At 33.9% G+C, this 24,447-nt stretch overlaps 1 protein-coding gene across 1 annotated transcript in view; it reads left to right on the top strand.

Annotated features, from left to right (window-relative positions):
* The window catches only part of HCN1 (hyperpolarization activated cyclic nucleotide gated potassium channel 1), a 432,442-nt gene that overhangs the window by 192,232 nt on the left and 215,763 nt on the right, over window positions 1-24,447 (top strand). The window contains exon 3 of the mRNA XM_030881974.2: window positions 8,168-8,329. Within this exon, the coding sequence (XP_030737834.1) occupies window positions 8,168-8,329 (162 nt within the window). The remainder of the gene's footprint in view (window positions 1-8,167; window positions 8,330-24,447) is intronic.

The following is a 24,447-nucleotide window of genomic DNA, read 5'->3' as shown; positions in this document are numbered from 1 at the left end:
GATGCTTTTTCTAAATGTTTAGTATAAGGAATTAAAATCCTATGTAAAAATATGTATGACTGGAAATGGCTGATATATTTTACAGTATCAAAGTAATGAAACAAATTCCTAAAATCTAGGTGATAGTCAAGATAAATCATAGTTAAGAAACATGACAATTTTTTTACAACTAAAATAGTTAAATTTTTTTTATTATATATACATATATGTTTGTTAAAGAACTATATGGGCATGATCAAAATAACACATGCATAGTTAGCTATATATCTTTGACAATCATGATTGATAACTAGTATATTCTATTCCATAACTACACTTCTGTAAGTATGTGGTTGTTATGACCTTATAAGTACTGTTTAGTTTACCGCAGAGTTATGTGATAAAGCATAGCCTTCTCTATAGTTCCAATGATGTAATATCTGTGCCACTTCAAAAAGAATGCTCAAATAGATGCACATTTTTTTTAAAGTTTCATTCCCACATTTCAGGAAATGAAGTCAGCCTTAAATATCTCTACATTCCCCTAATATGTGGGGAGGAGGGAGAAGGAAAGAAGTACAGGGTAGCTATGACACATACGTCCTTCAGGAAGTCGGATTTTGTAGCAGGTGGTAATTTGCACATGTAACTGTGAAAAGAAAACCACTTTACCCACTAGGGCAGGCCTGCTCTCTTTCTGTCTCAAAGTTCCAGTGAGGAGAGTTTTTTTGAGAAGCTAAACTGAGAAGAATATAAAGGAAAAAAAAATTAGGAAAGTACCTAGGAAGTGAAGATTCTTTTTCAATTTAAAACACTTTGGAGGAAATGAGAAATTTTATTGTTTCTAAATATACAGAGTAAAACTAGTGTAGAAGAAGTTAACAGTTCTGAGGAAAACATAATCTAGTAATTATAGTAATATGATATCACCACCATATCCAAGAGGATAAGGGATAAGCAGAAGGCTTGTATTACATGTGTCTTGGTTTTTAAAATTTTATTTTTATATTAATTCATTTTTGCTATACTTTACAAAAGTGTCCACAACTGACAAAGGAGAGAGTTAGTGTTCATCACAGATTGAAGATCTCTGAACTAATTATTTAGGTTCCTGGAGGAGAAAAGAAGATCAGATTAATATCAGAAGACACATCTTTTGATACTAGGAAAAAGCCAGTAAGAAAAGCTGCAGGTATATGTTTGCTGGAAAGCATGAGGGATCGAGGTGAAGGAACTCAAACATAAGAATGTGTTTCCGGGCTTCCCTGGTGGCGCAGTGGTTGAGAGTCCGCCTGCAGATGCAGGGGACATGGGTTCGTGCCCCGGTCCGGGAAGATCCCACATGCCGCAGAGCAGCTGGGCCCATGAGCCATGGCCGCTGAGCCTGCGCGTCCGGAGCCTGTGCTCTGCAACAGGAGAGGCCACAACAGTGAGAGGCCCACGTACTGCAAAAAAAAAAAAAAAAAAAAAAGAATGTGTTTCCTTTGGAAAAGGTAACATTTTAAGCTGAAACTCAGCAGGATAGTCATGGTCTTTGGGGACATGAGAAGAGAGGAAAAAATATTGGATAGATGGTAAGAGGGAAAATCATAGGTACTAAGAATAGAGAAATGCATAGACCAGAGCTGAGGACTTCAAATAGGTTACTGTTTTTTAAAAGAAATTAGTATACACAATCTACAGTTTCCTATCCAGTAATTTTCATTAGCTCAGGTATAGAAAGTGGCTGTTTTGATTACTCAGAAGTTGACATTTTGCAGAAAAGGGCAGCGGAAAAATACAGAGTCCTTAATAAAGGGAGATGTGTGGTGAGTGGGGATTGAGAGGTTGTAAGATGCCAGAAGTGAGAGAAAGTTATGGGTGGAATAGCCAAATAGAATGGACACTGAAGAGAAGGAATTTTCCTGTCACAGCTAGACAAATTATTGTCTGAAAGTGGCAAAGGGGACCTCAGAAAATGAGGGCATTGACATCAAAACCTAAGACTTATGAAGTATGGAAGAGTTGAACCAACTCTGTTTGAGAAAGTTACCAGAGAAACTGAGTCTTTGGGAAGAGGACAGGGTGCAGTCATAAGTCTCAGGAAAAGCAGAGAAGGAGAGGAAGAATTTTATGATGAGGCTGAGGGTACAAGAGAATTAATCGACAATGTAAGAGGAGTTTTGAAGTGACAATGGAAAGAAGAAACCCTCCAAAAAGCACTCCACAGCAAGAGGATCTAATAATAGGTAGGTGAAGCTAAGGAGTAGATAACTGCATTTTGACTATGGACACAGGCTGATAAAGATTAGAGGCCCAGTTGGTTGACTTTTCTGAAAGTTATGGACTGGCCATTTGAATGAGATCCTAGATAGAGGAGGGACTGATGAAATTAGTCCAATGAGTGCAGTCATTATCAGTGTTCAAAGAGACCACTGTGAAGAATACTCTTCTCTCATACACCAGATGAAACCTTCTGCACTTTACCTAAAGCATGGTAGGATAATCTGGATAGTTTTCAAGGTAAGAATTGCAAAAGGTGCAAAAGGACTCTTAAAATATTTATTTTACTATTGATTCGGACTACTGCATATTGAATTCTGGGTATATGTTAGCTATGAAACGGACTAAGTTGCTAAATGTTTGTTTTCTTGTATTCTGTGTCAACATGGCATAGAGATACTCCATCTAAAAGATATATCAAGTTATGCAGGTACAAATACATAAAGATAAACCAAAGAACCTGAACTTATTTTAATACCTTAAAAATAAGAATGTTCTGTGTCAAGAGAGCCATTTCTGACCCATTTGATTTTCTTAATATTACATCGATAAGAATTCTGAAAGCATATTTGAAGCCTTCAATCAATACTGAGATCATAGAAGCAGCCTAACCTATAAATGATTCCCATCGGTGAAATCAAAGACTAAGAACAGATCAATATATTCCATGAAAAGCCTTAAATTGACCTTTTTTTTTTTTTTTTTTTGCGGTACGCGGGCCTCTCACTGTTGTGGCCTCTCCCGTTGCGGAGCACAGGCTCCGGACGCGCAGGCTCAGCGGCCATGGCTCAAGGGCCCAGCCGCTCCGCGGCATGTGGGATCTTCCCTGACTGGGGCACGAACCCCTGTCCCCTGCATCGGCAGGCGGACTCTCAACCACTGCGCCACCAGGGAAGCCCAAACTGACCATTTTTTGGTTAAGTAAAACATAGTAAACCAAATAGTTAAGGATTGGTTAAGTCTCACCGATTTCATAGGTGGGTTATTAGATTGAGAGACCCCTGAATCCAGCTTATCAAGAATGAGTGTGGAAGCATTTTGGAATCAGTCACTCTGCTAATTTATGGATATCTCCATATAACACAGTTAGGGATTCGACCTTTTAAGAACAGGATAGTTTATACATTGCTCCTGGGAGAAATATCACAAAAAATTATACTTATGGTGAACAAATATGCAAATATTAGGGCAGGATTTGGGATTCGGAATCAAATTATCTTACTCAGATAATTCTTCCAGCAATTCTATCTGGAGTTATTAGACTCCATCTGGGCAGAATTCTAGAACTATAATATTATAAAAGTAATTCAATGAGTATCTGTGACCAGCTCTTTCCTCTCCTTGAAGTCATATGAAAAACACAATGTTCTGAGCTGGGCGAATGTAAAGCACAGTGCCTTCCACTGACATATTTTGTAGTCTAGTTTTGGTGAAAATAAAATTAAAGCGCTACCTTTCAAACTTATTTTAATTATCTTTTTTCTGTTGACTCTTGTAAGTACCACTTAAAACATATTGCTGGTGGGTCAGAATGGTCTGTCTTTCTGTTACCCACACTCTGAGCACGCAAATCAGGTTTCAAGTACAGATTACTTGGAAGGTAGAAAATAATGAAGTTGTTTTTCTTTTTTAAATTCTTTGGTTTACAACACAAAAGCGAAAACTTTCCACTCTTTCCACTCTTAAGATCATAAAATGTTTTTGCATAAAATTTACTTTTGCTGTTATTGTTAACCCCCTGCAACAGTCTCATTCATTCATTTAATAATTTACTTAACAATTTACAATTGATTTAACAATTAATAACTACAATTCATTGAACAATTTGAGTGTCATCTACAGTGCTGTTTTTGAGTTGTCAGGTTTGCATGCAGGAGCACTAAGATAATAGATTTAGATAGGAATTTATCACTTTAGGATTTCTACCTCATAGATGGAAAAAAGCTGAAAATATTAATTAATTCATCAATGATGTTGGCCACTTGATCAGGAAGTTGAGTAAAGTTGCCCTGAGACTTATCTTACAAGCTACCCTTAGACAATAAGAAGTTATGGCCTTGCTTAAAGTAGACCAGATGTTTCCTTTTTTGGTTAGCGTGACTATCTGCAGATGTATGTGCTCCATAAGGAAGCAGTCTTCTCATTCCAAATCTTCCATGAGCAAGGTTTTACCAGGGCCATTAATAATCTACCATATGATTCAACTATCCCATTTCTGGGTATTTATCCAAAGAATACAAGAACACTAATTTTGAAAAGATATATGCACCCCTATATTCAAGCAGTATTATTTACAATAGCCAAGACGTGGAAACAGCCTAAGTGACCATCCATGGATGAATGGATAAAAAAGATGTGGTATACAAATACAGAGGAATACTGCTCAGCTATAAGAAAGTTGGGATCTTACCATTTGCAACAACATGGATGGACCTTGAGGATATTATGCTAAGTGAAGGAGGTCAGATGAAGCAAGATTAATGCCATATGATTTTACTCCTATGTGGAATATAAAAAATAAAGAAACCAAAAAGAAACAAAATAAATGAAGAAACCAAAACAAACACTTAGATACAGAGAACAGAGTAGTGGTAACCGGAGGGGAAACAGCATGGGGTGGACAAAATGGGTAAAGGGGGTCGAGTTTACGGTGATGGATGGAAACCAAATTTTTGGTGGTAAGCATGCTGTAGTGTATACAGAAGTAGAAATATAATGTTGTAAACATGAACCTTATATAATGTTACAAGCCAATGTTATCTCAATTAAAAACTAATAAATATTAAATAAATGAATGAATAAATAAATATCTCAGCAACTGGTCACATGTGAAGCTTATGCCTTCCAGGGTGTATTAATTATAAGAGCTCAACAGACAATCAAATCGGGCCCAAGCAACTACACATATTTATGTATGCATCAAAAGTAATACTATATACACCATGATGTCCTTTTGTCAGGTAGATAAATCAGGATGGAGCTACATGGATTTGACTATTTGTAATTAGCTTTTGATATTAACCAGTGTCAAAATAGCCAACTTGCTGTGCCTCTTCCAATGTTAGATTTTGGAATAGCTCCAGAAAGTGAGATCACTTTTGAACACATAATGTTAAAGGCCCAAAAGGGAGACCGTTTATGAAATTAATTATGTGAGCACTCTACAGTAGAGTTAGTATATAAATCTAGCATGAGTATAGTATACTAACATTGTGAAGTTAGGAATAGAAATGGGGTAGAGGTTAGGCTTAATTCTAGGGATTATCCTGTACCATAGGAGTTCAGTAATCACATGGAAGCAAAACAAAAAAATTGTGTTTCTAATATATTATGAAAGGGCTTATAACCCCATTAACTTCCTTTATGAAAATAGTGGTTCTGTTTCTCTGGAAAACAATTTAGAAATAACAGGGTTTTATTAAAGGAATTGGTGAATAACTGTTAGAATATGTTATCTTATTTCAGTAAATAATCACTTAAGACCTTACAAAAAGAATCTAACTCCTGATAAAGAAAGTAGAAAATCCATAAAAGTCAGCTATACTGAGAATGGGCCCTAATTCTCTGTAACATCCCAAACTTCATTCTAAAATCTTATAGTTGAATGCCGGTTGCTGCCCATATTTTATAGTTTACAGATAATTGGCAGACAGTTTCAGATATTGTTTATTTTAGATAATAAGGTTGAGAGGAGATTAGTTTCTTGTTTGATACAGAAGTTTATGTTCTTCAGTTTTACCCTATTTCTCAACTATGTAACACTTACCCAAAAGACATATTGTTCAATATGTCCATTTTGTCAGGAAATGCTTAGATATAAATATAGAATTCTATTACTAAACAAAAAAATGAAATCCATGGTGATTTTCTTTCCCTACTTTAGTAGTAAAAAACTTTTTTATTGTATTTTACTGTTACTTTTTTTTTTTTTTTTTTTTTTTTTGTGGTACGCGGGCCTCTCACTGTTGTGGCCTCTCCCGTTGCGGAGCACAGGCTCCGGACGCACAGGCTCAGCGGCCATGGCTCACGGGCCCAGCCGCTCCGCGGCATGTGGGATCCTCCCGGACCGGGGCACGAACTCTTGTCCCCTGCATCGGCAGGCGGACTCTCAACCACTGCGCCACCAGGGAAGCCCTACTGTTACTTTTAATGAAAAGTTATTGATAAAAATGTTGGTACTATTTTATTTTCAAATTCAGTGACCAAGAAATATCAGAGGAAAGAACATTAAAAGGACTTTTCTTTGGGTTTGCCAAACACAAAACCAAATTAAAAAATATGTATAACTGATTGACTTTGCTGTAACCTGAAACTTAATACAACATTGTAAATCAACTATACTCCAATAAAAATTTTAAAAAATATAAAACAAGACTTGAAAGTCACAAAAAATAAAATAAAATAAAAATATTTTACAGGAAATAAAATTCTTAATGCTTTAAAATAAATTGCTACTCATATAAGCTGTCTGATATCAAAATACGTGATCTGCTGACTTTAAAATCCAGGATCCCAATCTTACTTTAAAAAAAATTCAGAACAGTGTGTACATTCCCACAAAGAAGGATTTTTTTTTTTTTTGCTCACTCTGATTACTGTGTCATAAAGGAAGATTATTTAAAGAAAGAATTAATGGCTAATAGAAATATATCAAAGTGAAAAACAATTAAAGATAAATTTGCTGATTTTATAAAAGCAAAACGCAGCTGTGCTGTCATGTTACCTCTATACACTTCAGTATGCATTTCTTAAGAATTATAGAAGTTTCCTTACCAAGATATAGTTTCTAAATCAAAGTATTAAATTTGCGAGTTTTTTTCCTGTTTCTCAGTTAATTTCTCAATACATGGTGTCCTCATTACTTCAAAAATAGACCATTCTTTTGGTGAATTATACAAAATGTGATCCTAAGTATCTCAAGGTGTCGTTTCTTTGTGTATTTATACATATTTATTAATTTTATTAACTCAGTAGCCCTTTAACAATTATACATCAGCTCCCAAGTGGATTTTGTTATTCTAGACTAGGTGAAATATAAGCAGAAACCGTATTAGCAATGGAAGAGTGATATAACACATGAGCTACTAAAGAAAGGATTCAGGTTCTGAATGAGAAGTTATAAATATAAAGCTCTGTGTAAGTTTCCACTTGTAAAATTCTGATGGAGAATGTTCATTTGTCATAATTTTTTGTGCTTTCTGAAATAATCTAACGTATCATAATGGATGTTGTGAAAATACAAATAAAGTTTCACAGGAAAGGGAAACCTGTAGCATACAGATAATGCAATGGACATAACAATTTTAATTTTTAAAATGTGCTGCCCGGTTGTTTTTTAACCATTCAGAGAACTTTTATCTCAAAAGCCACTATTCACGTTCAATCTGCACAATAAAAGAAGTAGCTCTAACTCATATAGCTATAAAGTTAACTGCAGTTAATTGTCAATCTTCCTTTATGTTTTGCAATTAAACTACTTTTGCTAATGGTTTTCAGTCCCTGGGTTATTTTTTTGGTTCTCAACAAATCTGTTAACAAGGAATGAGAAGCAGAGAAGCGTGTGCCCGTCATTTGTCAAATTTGCTAACTTCTTTTAAAGCACCTTTGCTAAAATGCTTGGAAGGACAGTAAGTGAAAAACTACTGGCAAAACCAATGTTCTTTAAAACATGACTCATCGATTTAATGTATTCATGTCACCTCTGTTCCTCATGGAGAACCCACAGTTGGTTGTAATACTCATAGAGTGCCAGACCTCAATGTAAGGATAAAGACATGCAATCTCTGTTTCTATTTGTAAAAGTTCTTTCTGTATTTTTATTAAATTGATACTTGCACTATATAATGTCAATGTCTACTGACATTGGTAGTATTCTTGACTTTTAAAAATTTGATTATAAGAATTGATTTTATATTTTGGTCAACAGATTTTCCACATGACATATGATCTCGCCAGCGCTGTGGTGAGAATTTTTAACCTCATCGGCATGATGCTGCTCCTGTGCCACTGGGATGGCTGTCTTCAGTTCTTGGTACCACTGCTGCAGGACTTTCCACCAGATTGCTGGGTGTCTCTAAATGAGATGGTTGTAAGTAATTCGTATTATTTTACACTGTGTTTTCTACGTTTTGCCAACAAGTTCTAAATATTTATGTTAGAATGATCTAATTAGCCCCATAAATGGTGAGAGAAAACTTAATTTTGCTTCTATGGATATAAAATCAGACGTTTCTGTTTCTGGAGCTAAAGTTTATTTACATGAAATGTTCCAGGGGGATGTATATGTTACAGCCTCTATTTTTTAGATATCTTACTCTGTGTATATTGAGACATTTTATTTCAAAGGTACACACACATATAGTCATAGTATTGTACAACATTCTTTTAAAAATGCCTACTGCTCAGAATAACTTCTTTCTTTCAACATGATTTTAGCATTTACTGTGTTCAAGACATGCAATTCTAGGCATTGTAAACATGCAGACATGTTTCATCAATGTAAATGCAAATGAGATATGTATGACATGCAATGATATTTCAGATAGTACTTCCTTCTAGTGAAAACATCATGGGAAAGATAGCCTTTAAACTTTACCATAAAAGACATGTAAATATAAAAATGTCTGTGAAAAAAAATTTGATTTACATAGTTAAGTGTACTTATATTCACATTTAATTTTAAGAGCATTCATTTTGATATACATAGTGCAACACTCACAAAGGAATGAAACAATTGTGAATTTTTTTTTAAATTAATTATTTATTTATTTTTGGCTGTGTTGGGTCTTCGTTTCTGTGCGAGGGCTTTCTCTAGTTGCGGCGAGCAGGGGCCACTCTTCATCACGGTGTGCGGGCCTCTCACTGTCGCGGCCTCTCTTGTTGCGGAGCACAAGCTCCAGACACACAGGCTCAGTAGTTGTGGCTCACGGGCCTAGTTGCTCCGCGGCATGTAGGATCCTCACAGACCAGGTCTCGAACCCGTGTCCCCTGCATTGGCAGGCAGATTCTCAACCACTGTGCCACCAGGGAGGCCCGTGAATATTTTTAATATATATATTCACAGATATTTGTTCTCTCTTTAAGTTCTCATATTTTCTTCTTGCATTACATTTTAATTACCTTATATTTAATAAAACGTTATTTAAGTTAACTGCACATCAGAATAGCCTTCTCTTATGTTTCACATTTTATAGGTGGTAAATTTTATGAGACTTTCACAGAATTTTAACTTTGGCATAAATCGAACACCCTCTTCTTTTCCGGACTGTTCTATTATTAATTTCATAGGTTGTTATTGTAAAAATGACATAGACATCTTAAGAATATACATTTTTGTCTCCTAACCAATGAAGCTCAGGCTTTGTATTTGAAGGCAAGAGGGGTTACAGCACATGTTGAGAAGAATGTCTTGTTTTCTCCCTTTTGTCTCTTCTTGCCTACGTATTTTTCTCCCTTCCTCCCTCCCTCCTTTCCTCCATTCTTTATTCCTTTCACTCCTTTCTTTGAGGCCCAGTATTCACCTGGATCTCTCCTTCATTTCATTCATATCTGCTTAAATGTCACTGCCTCACAGAAGCCTTCCCTAACCACCCTAATATATTACCCAATTTGTTTATATTTTATCTTAAAAGAATTTAGCAACACACACGCACATGGGCATGCACACACACACACTTATTTGTTATTTATATTTTTCTGTGTTCCCCACACCAGAGCATAAGTGCCATTCAGTCAAAGAATTTGTCTGGATTTTGTTCTATACTTTATCTCCACTGCCTACAACAGTGCCAAACATAGTAATTTGTTGTAACCTAGTCACTTATCATCAAAAGTTTGAGAAATGTTCTTTATGGAACTTTCTGTATCTAAAAAACAAACCAAGGAGTTTGATGAACTCACTTTTCAAATCTGTGTAGTCTCATTGATTATAGATCTGTCACTTTTCTTATCACTGAAGAAGCAAACATAAAGACAGTACTAAGATATTTGGGGATGAGGAAAAAACAACGGCTCTTATAAACTCACGGCTGACTGAGTGAATAGTTATAAAAAACACTAACACCGCTGCCAAAAGATGATTCATCATTGGCACCAACTAATATTTAAGTTTGCAAATAATTATTATTTTAAATTTTCTCTATGTATCTTTTAAAAAATAGCAATTGTCATTATTGAAAGAGTAAAGGAATTGTTATTAGGTATCCATAAATGGCATATAATTGTATAATTATAATATTAGGAAATATACTAGTTAATATGTGTAGTGGTAAACACATTTAATGAAGAAAAATTTTAATGTCTTGCTCATTTTTCTTTAAATGCCTGTATATGTGCCCATTTGTGTCTGTGTTTGTTTTTAATCTAACATAGTCAAACCTTTGCTATATTCTGATGTTGAACAAAATACCTTTCCTGAATTTGCAATTTGCTTCTTGGGTTTTTTTCTTTTTGGCTGCAGTTTTACTTAGGAAATTGGCTCCCATTTTCTTTCACATTTATTTAATATTATTTCCACGTCTAACTCTAACGTAGAGCGTAGGAAAGAGTTAAGTCTTACATTCAACTATAAGGACCAGAAATTCTTCTATATTGTGAATATTAGTGATATGAAGGAGATAATAACCATAAAAAAGACAATTTTTAATCAATAGAGAATCTCAATAGTATCTTTTGACCTTGAAGATATTATTTTCTATCCTAAAGTTATTGAGTTCTCAAAAAACTTCCATCCATCACAACAAAACAGAGAAAAGTGTATTTACATACAAAGAGGGTTATAAAGGAGAAATGAAAATCCAATATAAGAAAAAAGCACTCTATATTTACACATCATGCTTACTGTATACAAACCCCAGTGCTCTGAGAAAGGCTATCTTATTTGGTCCTCACAGCAGAAAAATGAGGTATGCACTATTTTCCTCCATTTTGCAGTTCAGAAAACTGAGATTTTTAGAGGTTAAACTAATTGTTCAGTGTCACACATGTAGTAGATTATAGAATCAAGATTAGAATGCATATCTATCTGACTCTATAATTTCTGTTCTAAACTACGTTAGAATACCTTATGTTGCACAGATTATAGAAAACAGTTTAAAAAAGTAGTTACAAAAAAAGAAACTTGTAGTCACAGCACACCAATTATAGTAAAAAGTCACTTGAAAATCAGCATTTGAGCTTTGATACTAAAAAGTGGCAAGACTGATATGAGACGTAGATGTAGAAAAAGAAAATCATATTGGGAAGGCCAAAACTGGGAAGCCAGATCAGGGTGGATGCAGGACATGATTGATGCTAGTCATTTTGGGGTCTGGGCTTGACAATTGTGCTTTAACATTTGACATTGGTACTAAATGATTTAAGATAATGATTAGGTAGAGTGTGCAGCGAATTCCTTATGCCTTCCTTCTTTTCCATATCATGCTCTTAAATGATTTATATTTTTAAGTACTATTTTGAATCCTCCTTAACCATTTTTGCATTTATATCTATATTCTTATTTTCATATATATATTTTTTAAATCTTTCTTAAACACATTTGCATGTATATCTATACCCTTATCTCTCTATATATTTAAATCCTCCTTAATGATGTTTACATTTGTATTTATATCCTTATCTACATTTATACATTACTAGCTAGTTATCCATATATGCCCTAAGATGACAAATTCAGAGGCATTGCCATAACTGTACTATATCACTAACTGGTAATTTGTTCAATATATTTATTGTTATATTAACTATTTCTAATCTGCATTTTATTCCATAGAAGTAAGCCCAATTCTTCTTAGCTAATTCCTTTCCAGTCCTTATAAATTCCACTAAAATAATTGCTTAAGTAATGTTTTTTAAAAAGTCAGTCACTCCATTTATATATGACTGATTCATTTTGCTGTGCAGTAGAAGCTAACACAACATTGTAAAGCAACTATACTTCAATAAAACTTAATTTAAAAAAAGTCAATCACTAACCATGGTGGGCTACTTGAACTGAAGAGGTAAGAGATACTGACTTGCAAAATGCAACCTGAATAGGAATTAATCTTGCTATGCATTTGTAATATTTGCTTTTGTTTCATTCAAGAAATGTTTGAATTATAGATTTCTGTCTGAATGAAAATCTTGGATTTGCCAGATAATTAATGTTTAACAAGATTAATTTTGAAAATCTTGTCATTCCCATGATATTTTGTGACTGTGTTTTAGGTGTATCACACACACTAAAATTGTAACATTTGATAATTAAAGGGATCAGAGGCAATGGGTTTTTGGTCTAAATTATAAAATATTATAAAATACTCATTTGAGAATCTAACTAAGAAAATAAAAAATACAGTGCATCTGAACTTGCATATTAATCTTGACATAATTTAGGGAATGACTTTACAGAATAAAGAAGGATTTGCAGCTAAATAATACATTCCTAGAGCAATGCGTCTCTAATTGAAATCTTCAGGTTTCCTGTCAAGGAGTCTACAGGGTTTCTCCCAGCAATCTGGTAAATATATGGATACATGTTGGCAATAGTTTGAAATGTTTCAATGTAAGCATATTATGAATTTAGTATCAACCTAAATACAGCATCTGAATTTACCTTTGTGGTTGAAGTGCATTGTGCCATGAGGTGCTATATAAAATAATTCTGGCATATAGGCTTAATAAATACATGATCCATTTGTACCAAATGAAGGCTTAATGACATGATATTAGACGTTGTACAAATTTTTCACCATAGGCAAAATGGAGAAATAGGTTTGAAAACTAAGTCATTCATTACATAGTACATAATTTGTGTGTTAAACTACATACTCTAGGAAAACTAGTTCTATAATAATCATCACTGTATTTACCTTGTATACAACTATTTGGTTTCAGCAAACAAAACAAAACAAAACATCATCCATCACAATAAATTTAAATTGAGATGTGTTTATTAATTTATTTTTGTTAATATTTTGTTTGTAAATTTATGTCTGTTTCAGCTTTACAAGAACTATAAGGATAAGAAATATATCTAGTTTTATAGTTGTGTTTATTTGAGTAATATCATCCTCAAAATGATTTAAGCCAACTCAAACATCATTCCTTATAATATTTTATTTTCTTGTTATTTGAGGGAATCTATGCATTATTTCATCTTGAGAGATGCCATTCTAGAGGTCAAGCAATGTGCCTTATAAGTATCTGCGTACCCCACATGTCCTGTACCACTCTTGCACATATTACTAAATAAATATTAATTATTTATAACAGAATGGGTAATTAACAGCAACATTTGAAAATTATGTGTAAAGGAGTTATTCTATTATGCATTTAAAATGTTGTTCCTTGGATAATTTGTGTTATAATAATGTGTACATCAAATGATTTCTTCAAAGATATGTAATCACTTGACCAACTTGTGGGCAATATAACGTACTCAAAATTCATGAAATCCAAATCAATGAGCTTCTCGAGCCTTTCATTTCTATATAAATGACAATATTTTTCAGCAAAACGTTAAAATGTATGAACAATACTAACTAAGACTATCAGAGGAAAAAAAAAGATATAAAATGTCTGGAAGAGTCTAATTAATAAAACCTATGTGGAGAAAATAAGAGATATTGAAAAATCTAGATTACTGTGCAATTTTATTTTCATTTGAGGCAATGTGTCAGGGACACTTACTAATAACCAAAAGGCCACACACTATGCACATTTTCTAGCTCCCTTCCAGTTGGATGGGGCCCTGTGATAGTGATGGTCAGTGGGCTCTGAGTGACAGTATCATATTTTACTTGTAAGTCTAAGCAGTGAAGAGCTGCTATGCAGTCCTCCAGTTATCTTTTTCCTCTCCAGAGGCTTGTCTTTTAATGTGTAAACCACACCATAATATAGCTTATCTTGGCTCTCCTAGACAGCAGAATAGAGAGGGAAAAAAGCTGGCAGAATTGAATTTATAGAGACACATTCCAGAATTGCGTCTACCCCTGCAACCTCTGTGATTTTAGGCAAATCGATTAACTTTACTGTACTTCAGCTATGAAATGAGGGTATATTATTTACTCTTTCACTTAAGCAATCTTATTGAGTACCTGCTTTGTGCCAGGCATTGTTGTAGGCGCTGAACAAGCAGAGAGAATGACACAAAGTCCCTGCCGTCAGAGTGCTTACATTCTAAAGAGCTTTTGTTCATAGTACTTCTTCCTAGGTGTGAAAACTATACAGAGATTAGATAATTAGATTTCCTAATCTAAATGAATAGAAAATTATGTACAAAAGTCATTAATATAAATTTGAATTGTGGCCTCTGTAATGTGAGCACTGCCCAAAGAGCAAGGAGACAAGTGCTAAGGAAGTATTGCCCTCTTTCTGCTTGCCAAGACAGGTACACTTGAAAATGTGGCCATTCTTCCAATTTTTCCCTCCCTAATTTAGCCACCCAGAGAGTGCTTTTTTTTTTTTTTTTTTTTAAACTCACATAACAGTGTGCTAGTGGCAGCCTTATGTGGATTGAGCTTAAAGACTATAGGGGGTATAAACCAAGGGGTGTGGAGACACAAAATAGGGAGACTTGTATTTCCATTACTGTCAACTGGTTTTCGATCAGGAACATTCGACAAAGAGTGGGGATTGAGACTCCAGTCACTTTTAGCTCAAAAACTGTAATAGTCAAAATAAACGTGTGCTGGGGGGCTAGAGTAAAAAGAGCTGTTTATTGGTTTTAAGTGAATGATTTGGGAAAAAAAAAAAGGAATACATATTATTCATATGCAATTCCCCATATACAAGTAGAATACTGAAATTTAGGATGACTATATTATTATCTATTGATATTCTAGCAAATGCATAAAGATAAAATTAAAATAGATTCACTTTTTGTTTTACAAAGCCCATAAACTAATTAGATAATGACTGATTGAAATAATACAACTGAGATAATATAATTAAGACATGAAACTAGATATCTCTTAATTAAAAATGTATTTCTCCTCTCTTGAGGTCTAGCAATGTATTTCAGATTTGAATTCTATACATTATAAATTATAGTATTATATTACTGATTTTTTTTCTAAGTACAATGTGTTGCCTTAACAGAATGTTTTAAAGCCCTAACAAGATGTAATTAATTTGCTGACAAGTCACTATGTAGCTTTACTGAGAAAAAAAGTGCATTCATAGTTCTGATGAGTTATATAACAAAGTAGGTCAGCAGACTGCTGAGTGCTGTGATTCTCCTTTGTTGTCCTGTTTCTGCCTATTAGGAAAGCCAGCCTGGTGACTCTTCTCTATTAGATAGAAACACAACCTCTTCACAAAAGTGAAACAATTCACATGGTGTCTTCTTCCTTGTCAGACATGTATTCTTTTAGGGGAATCAACATATGGAAATAAATCATAATCTGACATTTTGTTTTCAAATGAAATGTACATTTCAGAAAACCTCTAACATGAATTATAGTTCCATAATAGAGAAGGATAAAGGATATTACTTAAATTATATATTAGCTATGACTATAGTAAGATGCTTCAGTGATAACAAGACCAATCCATAAGTTCTAAAATTAGTTTTCTTATATAGACTAGCTTTCAAATTTTAAGCAACCAATGGCTAGACCAAGCTCCATTCATGACATTACTTTATCTAACAAGTGGCACCAACTAAAATTGGAAAAGAAACAAAATATCTTACAGTTCAATATTTTCTCCAGGAAGATTAATTTACTAGACTTTGCTCTCCATCTCCATATATATTATATATATATAATATATATGAATTTTGTGGAGACTTTCACAGATGTAATGTAATGGTACATGTAACACATTATTGTGTCTATTCTAAATAAAAGGAAAGCACATTCATTCCCATTTTGCAAATGAATAGTCTGACCCAGAGAATTGTTATTAGATTTACATAAAGCCAGAAGCAGACAGTATGGGAACTGATGATGAAATCAATTTTTTCCCCTGAATTAATGCTGAACCTACCATAGCATTTTACTTCATGCGCCCCAAAGACCTTCATCCATTATAAGTTGTCAATTCATGTTTACAGAAAACAACTATAAATTGATTGTACCAGTGTAAGAACTTGGAATATATATGAAAATATTTGAAAAACTCATTGCGTTTTGTATGTGTATGTCGTTTTTAAGGTTTCTCGTTTTACTACTTTCATAAAACTGAAAATCTGGCAAAGAAAATTCATTTATTCTGAATTTCTCATTTACTTAGGTATCACATGACATGAAGAAAGCCACGAAATAAGTGAGGGATATAAGAAAACAACAGTGGGAACATTATCTGAATCTTAGCATGAACATTTTCATAGTCCCATTATATGCTCCATTATTTCTGAGTAGTTTTTAAAGATGCAATATATTCTGGAAATGAGTAATCACTATGAAAAATTGAATTTGGCTTGTGAACCTTTATTTTATTTCAGTTATTTTATATATATATTTACAATGTGCCAAAGAGTATAGGCAATTTATCAAATAAGATATTAAGAATATGTACTAGAATCATTGGCTGGTCTTCTTTATGCTTTGAGAATATAGAGATGGGTACAGTGTGACCAGCATTTAAATACTCTTCTAGTATTACCAGCCAGGTGCCTCTACCTAAGGAAGCTCTACCTAAGGAAGAGTTAATTAGCACCTGATTCTGCTGTACAACCTGCTGACTCAGTCCATGCCTAGAGTTGTGAGCACATTCATCTGTGGACTGTAACCATTTATTCTAATTGTATAAGCTTGATAATGATGAAAAAATCACATAGGAAAATTGAGAATTCACCACCACCACATCTTTGTAATTTATAAAAAGATATATAACAGTGAACCCCCATATAGCCTCTATACTCCAATAGCATCTTCCAGGGCATATCATAAAGCCAACAAAATTTTTCTCTAAATGTATTCTAATGATAGAAATAAATATTAATTGTAATATCTATTTACAGTATCCACCAAAGCAATTGACTTACATACACAGAGCATTTTGAGCTAGCCTTTGTGGTCAATGTGGTAATCTAAGATCATGATTCCTGCATGTTTGGAAAGGCCTTCCAGTATAAAAATTTTTTTAAAAAATTCTTTAATTTCAGTTGTATTAAAATGAGGACACTATTCAGTTTGACCATTTCAGTTAGGAGTAAATAAACTATGTTTTCATCCTTTAGGTGATTTTTTTTTTAAAATGTATTTGTTCTAAGGTAAGCTATTGATTCATATTTTTTAAAAATATTTAGTTAAATAAAATTGTAACATGATTGGGAAAAATACCATTTCAGGCAGTACCCATTACTAGCTCTCCACTACTCCCAAACTAAAACTAAAGCATTAATGCTCTATTAAATCATTACATTCTGTCTTGCACTTTTGTAATTCTGCTCTCAACTAGGTTATCAATTATTAAGGAAGAAGAAAAAAACAGAAATTTGGCATATGCATGTAATCAGTAAATCAAATTAAAGTTTGTATTATTCTATAACAATTATACAAGTCGTTCTCCTGAGGGTAACTTTCCATTTCACTCGTTGATGTTATAATTTGTCTATAAGTTTTCATTATTATTTAACCAGAAGATCAGAACTTTTTAAAAAATAGCTCTTTAGAAAATGATGAAAAAGATTCCATGTATTTATTTTTATACAATGAAATATATAAACATGGAAACCTTATAAACGATAGGTCTGGATACCATTTATATCTGAAAATTTATGAGAAGGACATGTTCTAATGTCTCCTAATGTATTTCTCTATCATTTAATTTGTATCATAATGCATTGGGTGAACAAATTTAGTGTTCTATAAGAATTAAATGACAACAAAATTTGAAAGAGAAAGGGGAAGATAAAACCATTATTTTACATAAGAATAAAAACTAAAAGACAAAAGTAGAAGATTAGGAACCAAATAGTTAATACAATAAAGATAGATAGCCTTTTCTCCTTTAGGCTTTGTTTCTACTGTTTAGGTCATCGGCCATTTTCACTAGATGTCTTTGAAGCCAGCTCTGTTTCTTCCAAAGGAAAGAAAACATACCTTTATCATCACCAGCTATTGTTTAAGATAGCTGGTTTCTTTTGCTGAGCTACAGTCTCGTTAAAATCTTTTATTTCTCATCTAGTAAGTAACAATATGTTCATGGGTATATTTCTACCAACTTTTTTTTATAAGAACCTATTACAGTACAGAGTTATAACTTCTACCAGGTATCTAATATTTAGTATATGCGAGAATTCCCTGGTGGTCCAGTTGTTAGGACTCCCCACTTCCACTGCAGGGGGCATGGGTTTGATCCCTGGTCAGGTAACTAAGATTCCGCATGCTGCGTGGCCAAAAAAAAAAAATTAGTATATGCAATCAGGTATTATTATTATTTGATTCTTTATGCATCTATCGGTTTTGTGACATTCATTCACAACCATGCTCAGCAAATTGTCTATATTCAGTTATGAATGAAGAGCTGATTAATTACAATGGCATAGCTTAACAATGCTTCTTTACCACTTAAAGATACTTTTACATACAATAACCAATGTTATGAATATATTATGACTAAAGGAGACATTCAAAAGATCTGGTAAAGTTCATAAAGAAAGTTGGTGATAGAACCACATCTAGGACAGGAGTCTCCTTACTTGCACTAGCCCCTATTTTCCATTAATGCATGAATGAAGACTTGTTGAAAACTTTGAATGAGGAAATCATACATCCAGATGATTCAGTAAAATAGAAATTCCCTTCCTTTTCATTGCTTTCTTAATAGAGAGCTTACCAGACCCTTCTAAAGGAAATAGTTTGAGGATAGCCATAAGTAAAACACATGGCCTTGGATTTCCAATATTCTAATGTGTAGATAGGGGCATAATGACACAAATTCTATGGTAACTCATCAAATTTGGTGGGTTAAGATACGTGATTGAAATATGGGTTTCTTTAATAAGAATTTGACCTAATTGGAGCAGACCATGTGTCAAGTAGGTGCCCATTTACTGGAAATCTAGTATGTTAGAGAAGATTGAAATAAAGAGGTATAGAGAAAACATTAATAAAGAGATATTATTTAAGGGACATACAGAAGGTTCTAAGCTAGTTAAATGGGGGAGGGTTTGTGGCACATCATAGCACTGGGAATGGGTATCGGTGATGGAGACTGCACACTTACTCTCCTTAAAGCAGAATATTGACAAATTCTTGCCTAATGGACAAAATTATTTCCTAAAGCAAGCAGCAGTGATGAGCGTCTATTTCAAACAAAATTGAAGAATTTGTTGGTTAGTGATAAGTGATAAGAATCAGAAAGGAAGCATTCAAATAATCTTGAGCTAAATATGAGAAATGGTATTATTGTAAACTGGCTAAGCATGGTCAAGCTCTGGAAATAGATTGGTTAGATTCATCTACTGGTTCTCTCATACTTACCAGCTGTGTGAGCTTGGATAAGAGACTTAGCCTATTTATGCCTTGGTTTTCTCATCTGTAATGTGGGGATGATGATTATATTTACTTCACAGAGTTTGGAGTAAATGAAGGAACTTATATGTGCCAAATATACAGAACAGTTCTTGTTAAATTTCTCAGCTCAATACACACAAGTTATTAATAGTTGTAGTTGTGTGTGAACTAGAGTTGATTTTTCTAGTCTATAAATTTGTACATAACCCTCCCATTAAAAAAAATAGTGATTTGAGAGCTTGAAGTAGAAGCAGATATACCCTATACCTAGAAATATTAAATGGCATGGAAATAAAAAGTTTGTAATGCATAAGCCTGGACAAAAACAAAAAAAAGGAAAAAACAGAATCTGAAAGTAAACCCTTGCTTTTATTTTCCTACCACCTACGGAAATACTAGAGAAAATGGTCTGATCCCATAATGATAGCTGTAAATAACATTTAGAATGAGAGAAACATTAATGACATTAATAAAAGTTGGAGCAAAGACCAGGAAATGGATACTCCGTTCACTTGGGATTCATGGAATGATAATAAATGATAATAAATGACAGAATGTGGAATACTTTCAATTTTATTTAATAATGTCTTTTGTGAAGTGAAATATCAATATTTTAAACTGAGTAGACAGAAATAAACTCTAGGGAAATTGAACTCCAAGTCAATACTTTGGTACTCCAAATGGGCTGGACACCTGGCCCATGTGAATTGCACCTTAAAATGGTGATATCTTGGAGAAGAAATGGTGGACTGATTGCATAGATTCTTTCATAAACCATGAAAATGGGCAAAGCACTGATTGTCCATGGTATATGTAAATAATGCATGAATTGACAAAAAGAGAATGAAGAAAGATGCTGCTAGTTACAATCTGATATGTTTGATGTTAATTCCAAACAAGACTCTGCATGAAATTATAAAATAAATTGTTTGTGAGCACTGAGAAAAGGTTGTGTTTATTTAATGAAAGCAAGTCAAAACAGAGCAGCCTTTTTCTCACTTTTATTCTTTTATATATAAGATACGAAAAAAAGATTTGTTGAAAACCTTGCTAAGGACATATACAAGTCCACTATTTCCTTTTTGAGGTGAATATTAGACTGGTACATGCAGTTTATAGAAGGCTTTCTGCAAGGATTTTCATGACATCTTATTATGAAATATTTGGACTAACAAAAATAGAATTGGATGGGTTAATAAGTGGCTGAGTGCATGTTTTCTGCTCTCACACACTAAAGTGCAGATTAATAGATTGATGTCAATATAGAAGATGTTTAGTGGATGCTTGCAAGATATGATGTCTTTTCAACATATTAATGTGATCTGAGGTGTTTTCAGCATATCAATAATAATTTGACTGAAGCCACCAATGATGCAGCCAACACGGAACAAAAAAGACATTGCTAATATACCATGTTATAGATTCGTATTTAAGAAGATATTGTTATATAGGAAAATGAACCAAATCTAATAGAATGGATTTTTTTTAATGTTGCCAAACATAAGGTCTTATAATAAGAATCAAAAAAAAAAAAAAAAAGGAAAAAGACAAATACAGGAATCAGACATGGCTCAGTCAAGGATATGAAAAATACATAGGATTTTGGTGACTATAATTTCAATATATGTCAATAATTGAGATACTGTCCATGTTAAATAAATTTAAAAATCCTAACCGTCAATACTTTTAAAAGAAAAAGAATTTTGGGTATCAAATTCTAAGATCTTATAATTGTACAGGTAATTATTTTCTTTACAAAAAAGGACATATTTATTTATTTACTTATTTGGCTGCATTGGGTCTTTGTGCCTGTACGTGGGCTTTCTCTAGTTGCCGCGAGCGGGGGCTACACTTCATTGTGGTCCACGGGCTTCTCATTGCGGTGGCTTCTCTTGTTGTGGAGTGCTCTAGGCACGCGGGCTTCAGTAGTTCTGGCACGCGGGCTCAGTAGTTGTGTCTCGCAGGCTCAGTAGTTGTGGAGCACGGGCTTAGTTGCTCCACGGTATGTGGGATCTTCCCAGACCAGGGCTCGAACCTGTGTCCCCTCCATTGGCAGATGGATTCTTAACCACTGTGCCACCAGAGAAGCCCCGGCAATTACTTTCTGATCAGAAGATAGCCAATTAATTATCTCTTTCTTTTTTTCCTAATATCTTTATTGGAGTATGATTGCTTTAGAATGGTGTGTAAGTTTCTGCTGTGTAACAAAGTGAATCAGCTATACATATACATATATCCCCATATCTCCTCCCTCTTGCGTCTTCCTCCCACCTTCCCTATCCCACCCCTCTAGGTGGTCACAAAGCACCAAGCTGATCTCCCTGTGCTATGCGGCTGCTTCCTACTAGCTATCTATTTTACATTTGGTAGTGTATGTATGTCCATGCCACTCTCTCACTTTATCCTAGCTTACCCTTTCCCCTTCCCATGTCCTTAAGTCCATTCTCTACATCCTCATCTTTATTCCTGTGAAATATAAATCCTCACTGGTTATCTTTTATTCCTGAAATTATGCGTTTAAAACTATTTTTGATCCATTAATAAATTCATTTGTATGTAAGACAAATTAAGGACATTGTGACTCATTAATAATTAACTTTGATTTTCAATAACCATTTTTCTCAAATAGCTCACTTTATTATTTAACAGAGTGTATAGGCATTAAGAAAACATTAAAGCACATTTACATATTGTAAAAACCTAGGGAGAGTGCAGCTGAGAGAATGGAATTATGCCAAATTGAACAAAAGAGATTTCATTATTTTTACACTTAATCTTTTCAATTATGTAAACAGGAAACAAAGCCTCCTTGTTTGCAATGTGTCTTTCTTTGTAGTACATCACTTACTCTGTAGCTGAATTTAGTTCATAAATTTATATCACTCATTTTGACAGATCACTCTGATGAATTCCTTGATTGAGAAACTTAGAAGTAATGTGGCTCTGCTTCCACAAACCATTAACATCTTGTCTCATTTGTTCTATTTTTCTTTATTGCTTGTAATAAGAAAAATCTTTAAAATTATAACAAAAATGTTCTCCTAGAATTATTAGTCATTTGCCAGTTTCCATTTGGGGCATGATCACAGCAAAAGATTACTTATTGTTTAGGTTGCCGGAAGAAAGTCAGAAGCTGCATATTTCACATTTGACTTCACCAAAAATAATGCCATTCTTAATATAATTGTGATGCATCTGTTTGTTTTTTTCATTGCAGCCAAGTTATGGAAAATTGAACTTACAGTGGCTTAAAATGCTTATCTCTTTATTTAGAGATAAAAGAGATACTAGATCATAATTTAACTCATCCTCTCTCTATGAATCTTTCATTTGTGAAATTACATTTCTTTAGAGAATCCAGAGCAAAGTTGGGAGAAGGAATATGAAATAAACAACCAATCAACCAAACACCTGTAACCAATTTCATCAATATTAATAGAACACAACTAATCACAGCCTTTATATAGCTCATTTTTCCACTTATTTCCCAATAATTTGATGCAAGAGAGTTCAACGGCAAGAGAAATGGGGAAAGTATCTGAAATTTATTCTAAAAATTAATTCTTGACTATGGAATTAATGCAAGTTCAGCCCAGTCTAGCATAATGTCCCATGCTATACTTCATGGGACATACTACAGTTGCATATACAACATAATACAAAAAATCTTGCTTATCAAATAGTTATGTAGTATATTTTAGAATATTACATTTAACATGACAGGAATGAAAAATATTTCACCAACTTTTTTTTTTAACATCTTTATTGGGGTATAATTGCTTTACAATGGTGTGTTAGTTTCTGCTTTGTAACAAAGTGAATCAGTTATACATATACATATGTTCCCATATCTCTTCCCTCTTGCGTCTCCCTCCCTCCCACCCTCCCTATCCCACCCCTCCAGGCGGTCACAAAGCACCAAGCCGATATCCCTGTGCCATGCGGCTGCTTCCCACTAGCTATCTACCTTACGTTTGGTAGTGTATATATGTCCATGCCTCTCTCTCGCCCTGTCACAGCTCACCCTTCCCCCTCCCCATATCCTCAAGTCCGTTCTCCAGTAGGTCTGTGTCTTTATTCCTGTCTTACCCCTAGGTTCTTCATGACATTTTTTTTCTTAAATTCCATATATATGTGTTAGCATACGGTATTTGTCTTTCTCTTTCTGACTTACTTCACTCTGTATGACAGACTCTAAGTCTATCCACCTCATTACAAATAGCTCAATTTCATTTCTTTTTATGGCTGAGTAATATTCCATTGTATATATGTGCCACATCTTCTTTATCCATTCATCCGACGATGGGCACTTAGGTTGTTTCCATCTCCGGGCTATTGTAAATAGAGCTGCAATGAACATTTTGGTACATGACTCTTTTTGAATTATGGTTTTCTCAGGGTATATGCCCAATAGTGGGATTGCTGGGTCATATGGTAGTTCTATTTGTAGTTTTTTAAGGAACCTCCATACTGTTCTCCACAGTGGCTGTATCAATTTACATTCCCACCAACAGTGCAAGAGGGTTCCCTTTTCTCCACACCCTCTCCAGCATTTATTGTTTCTAGATTTTTTGATGATGGCCATTCTGACTGGTGTGAGATGATATCTCGTTGTAGTTTTGATTTGCATTTCTCTAATGATTAATGATGTTGAGCATTCTTTCATGTGTTTGTTGGCAGTCTGTATATCTTCTTTGGAGAAATGTCTATTTAGGTCTTCTGCTCATTTTTGGATTGGGTTGTTTGTTTTTTTGCTATT

The sequence above is a fragment of the Globicephala melas genome, chromosome 3 (assembly GCF_963455315.2).
Source record: "Globicephala melas chromosome 3, mGloMel1.2, whole genome shotgun sequence".
In the NCBI taxonomy this organism is placed as follows: domain Eukaryota; kingdom Metazoa; phylum Chordata; class Mammalia; order Artiodactyla; family Delphinidae; genus Globicephala; species Globicephala melas.
This window is presented reverse-complemented; position numbering and strand designations above follow the sequence as displayed.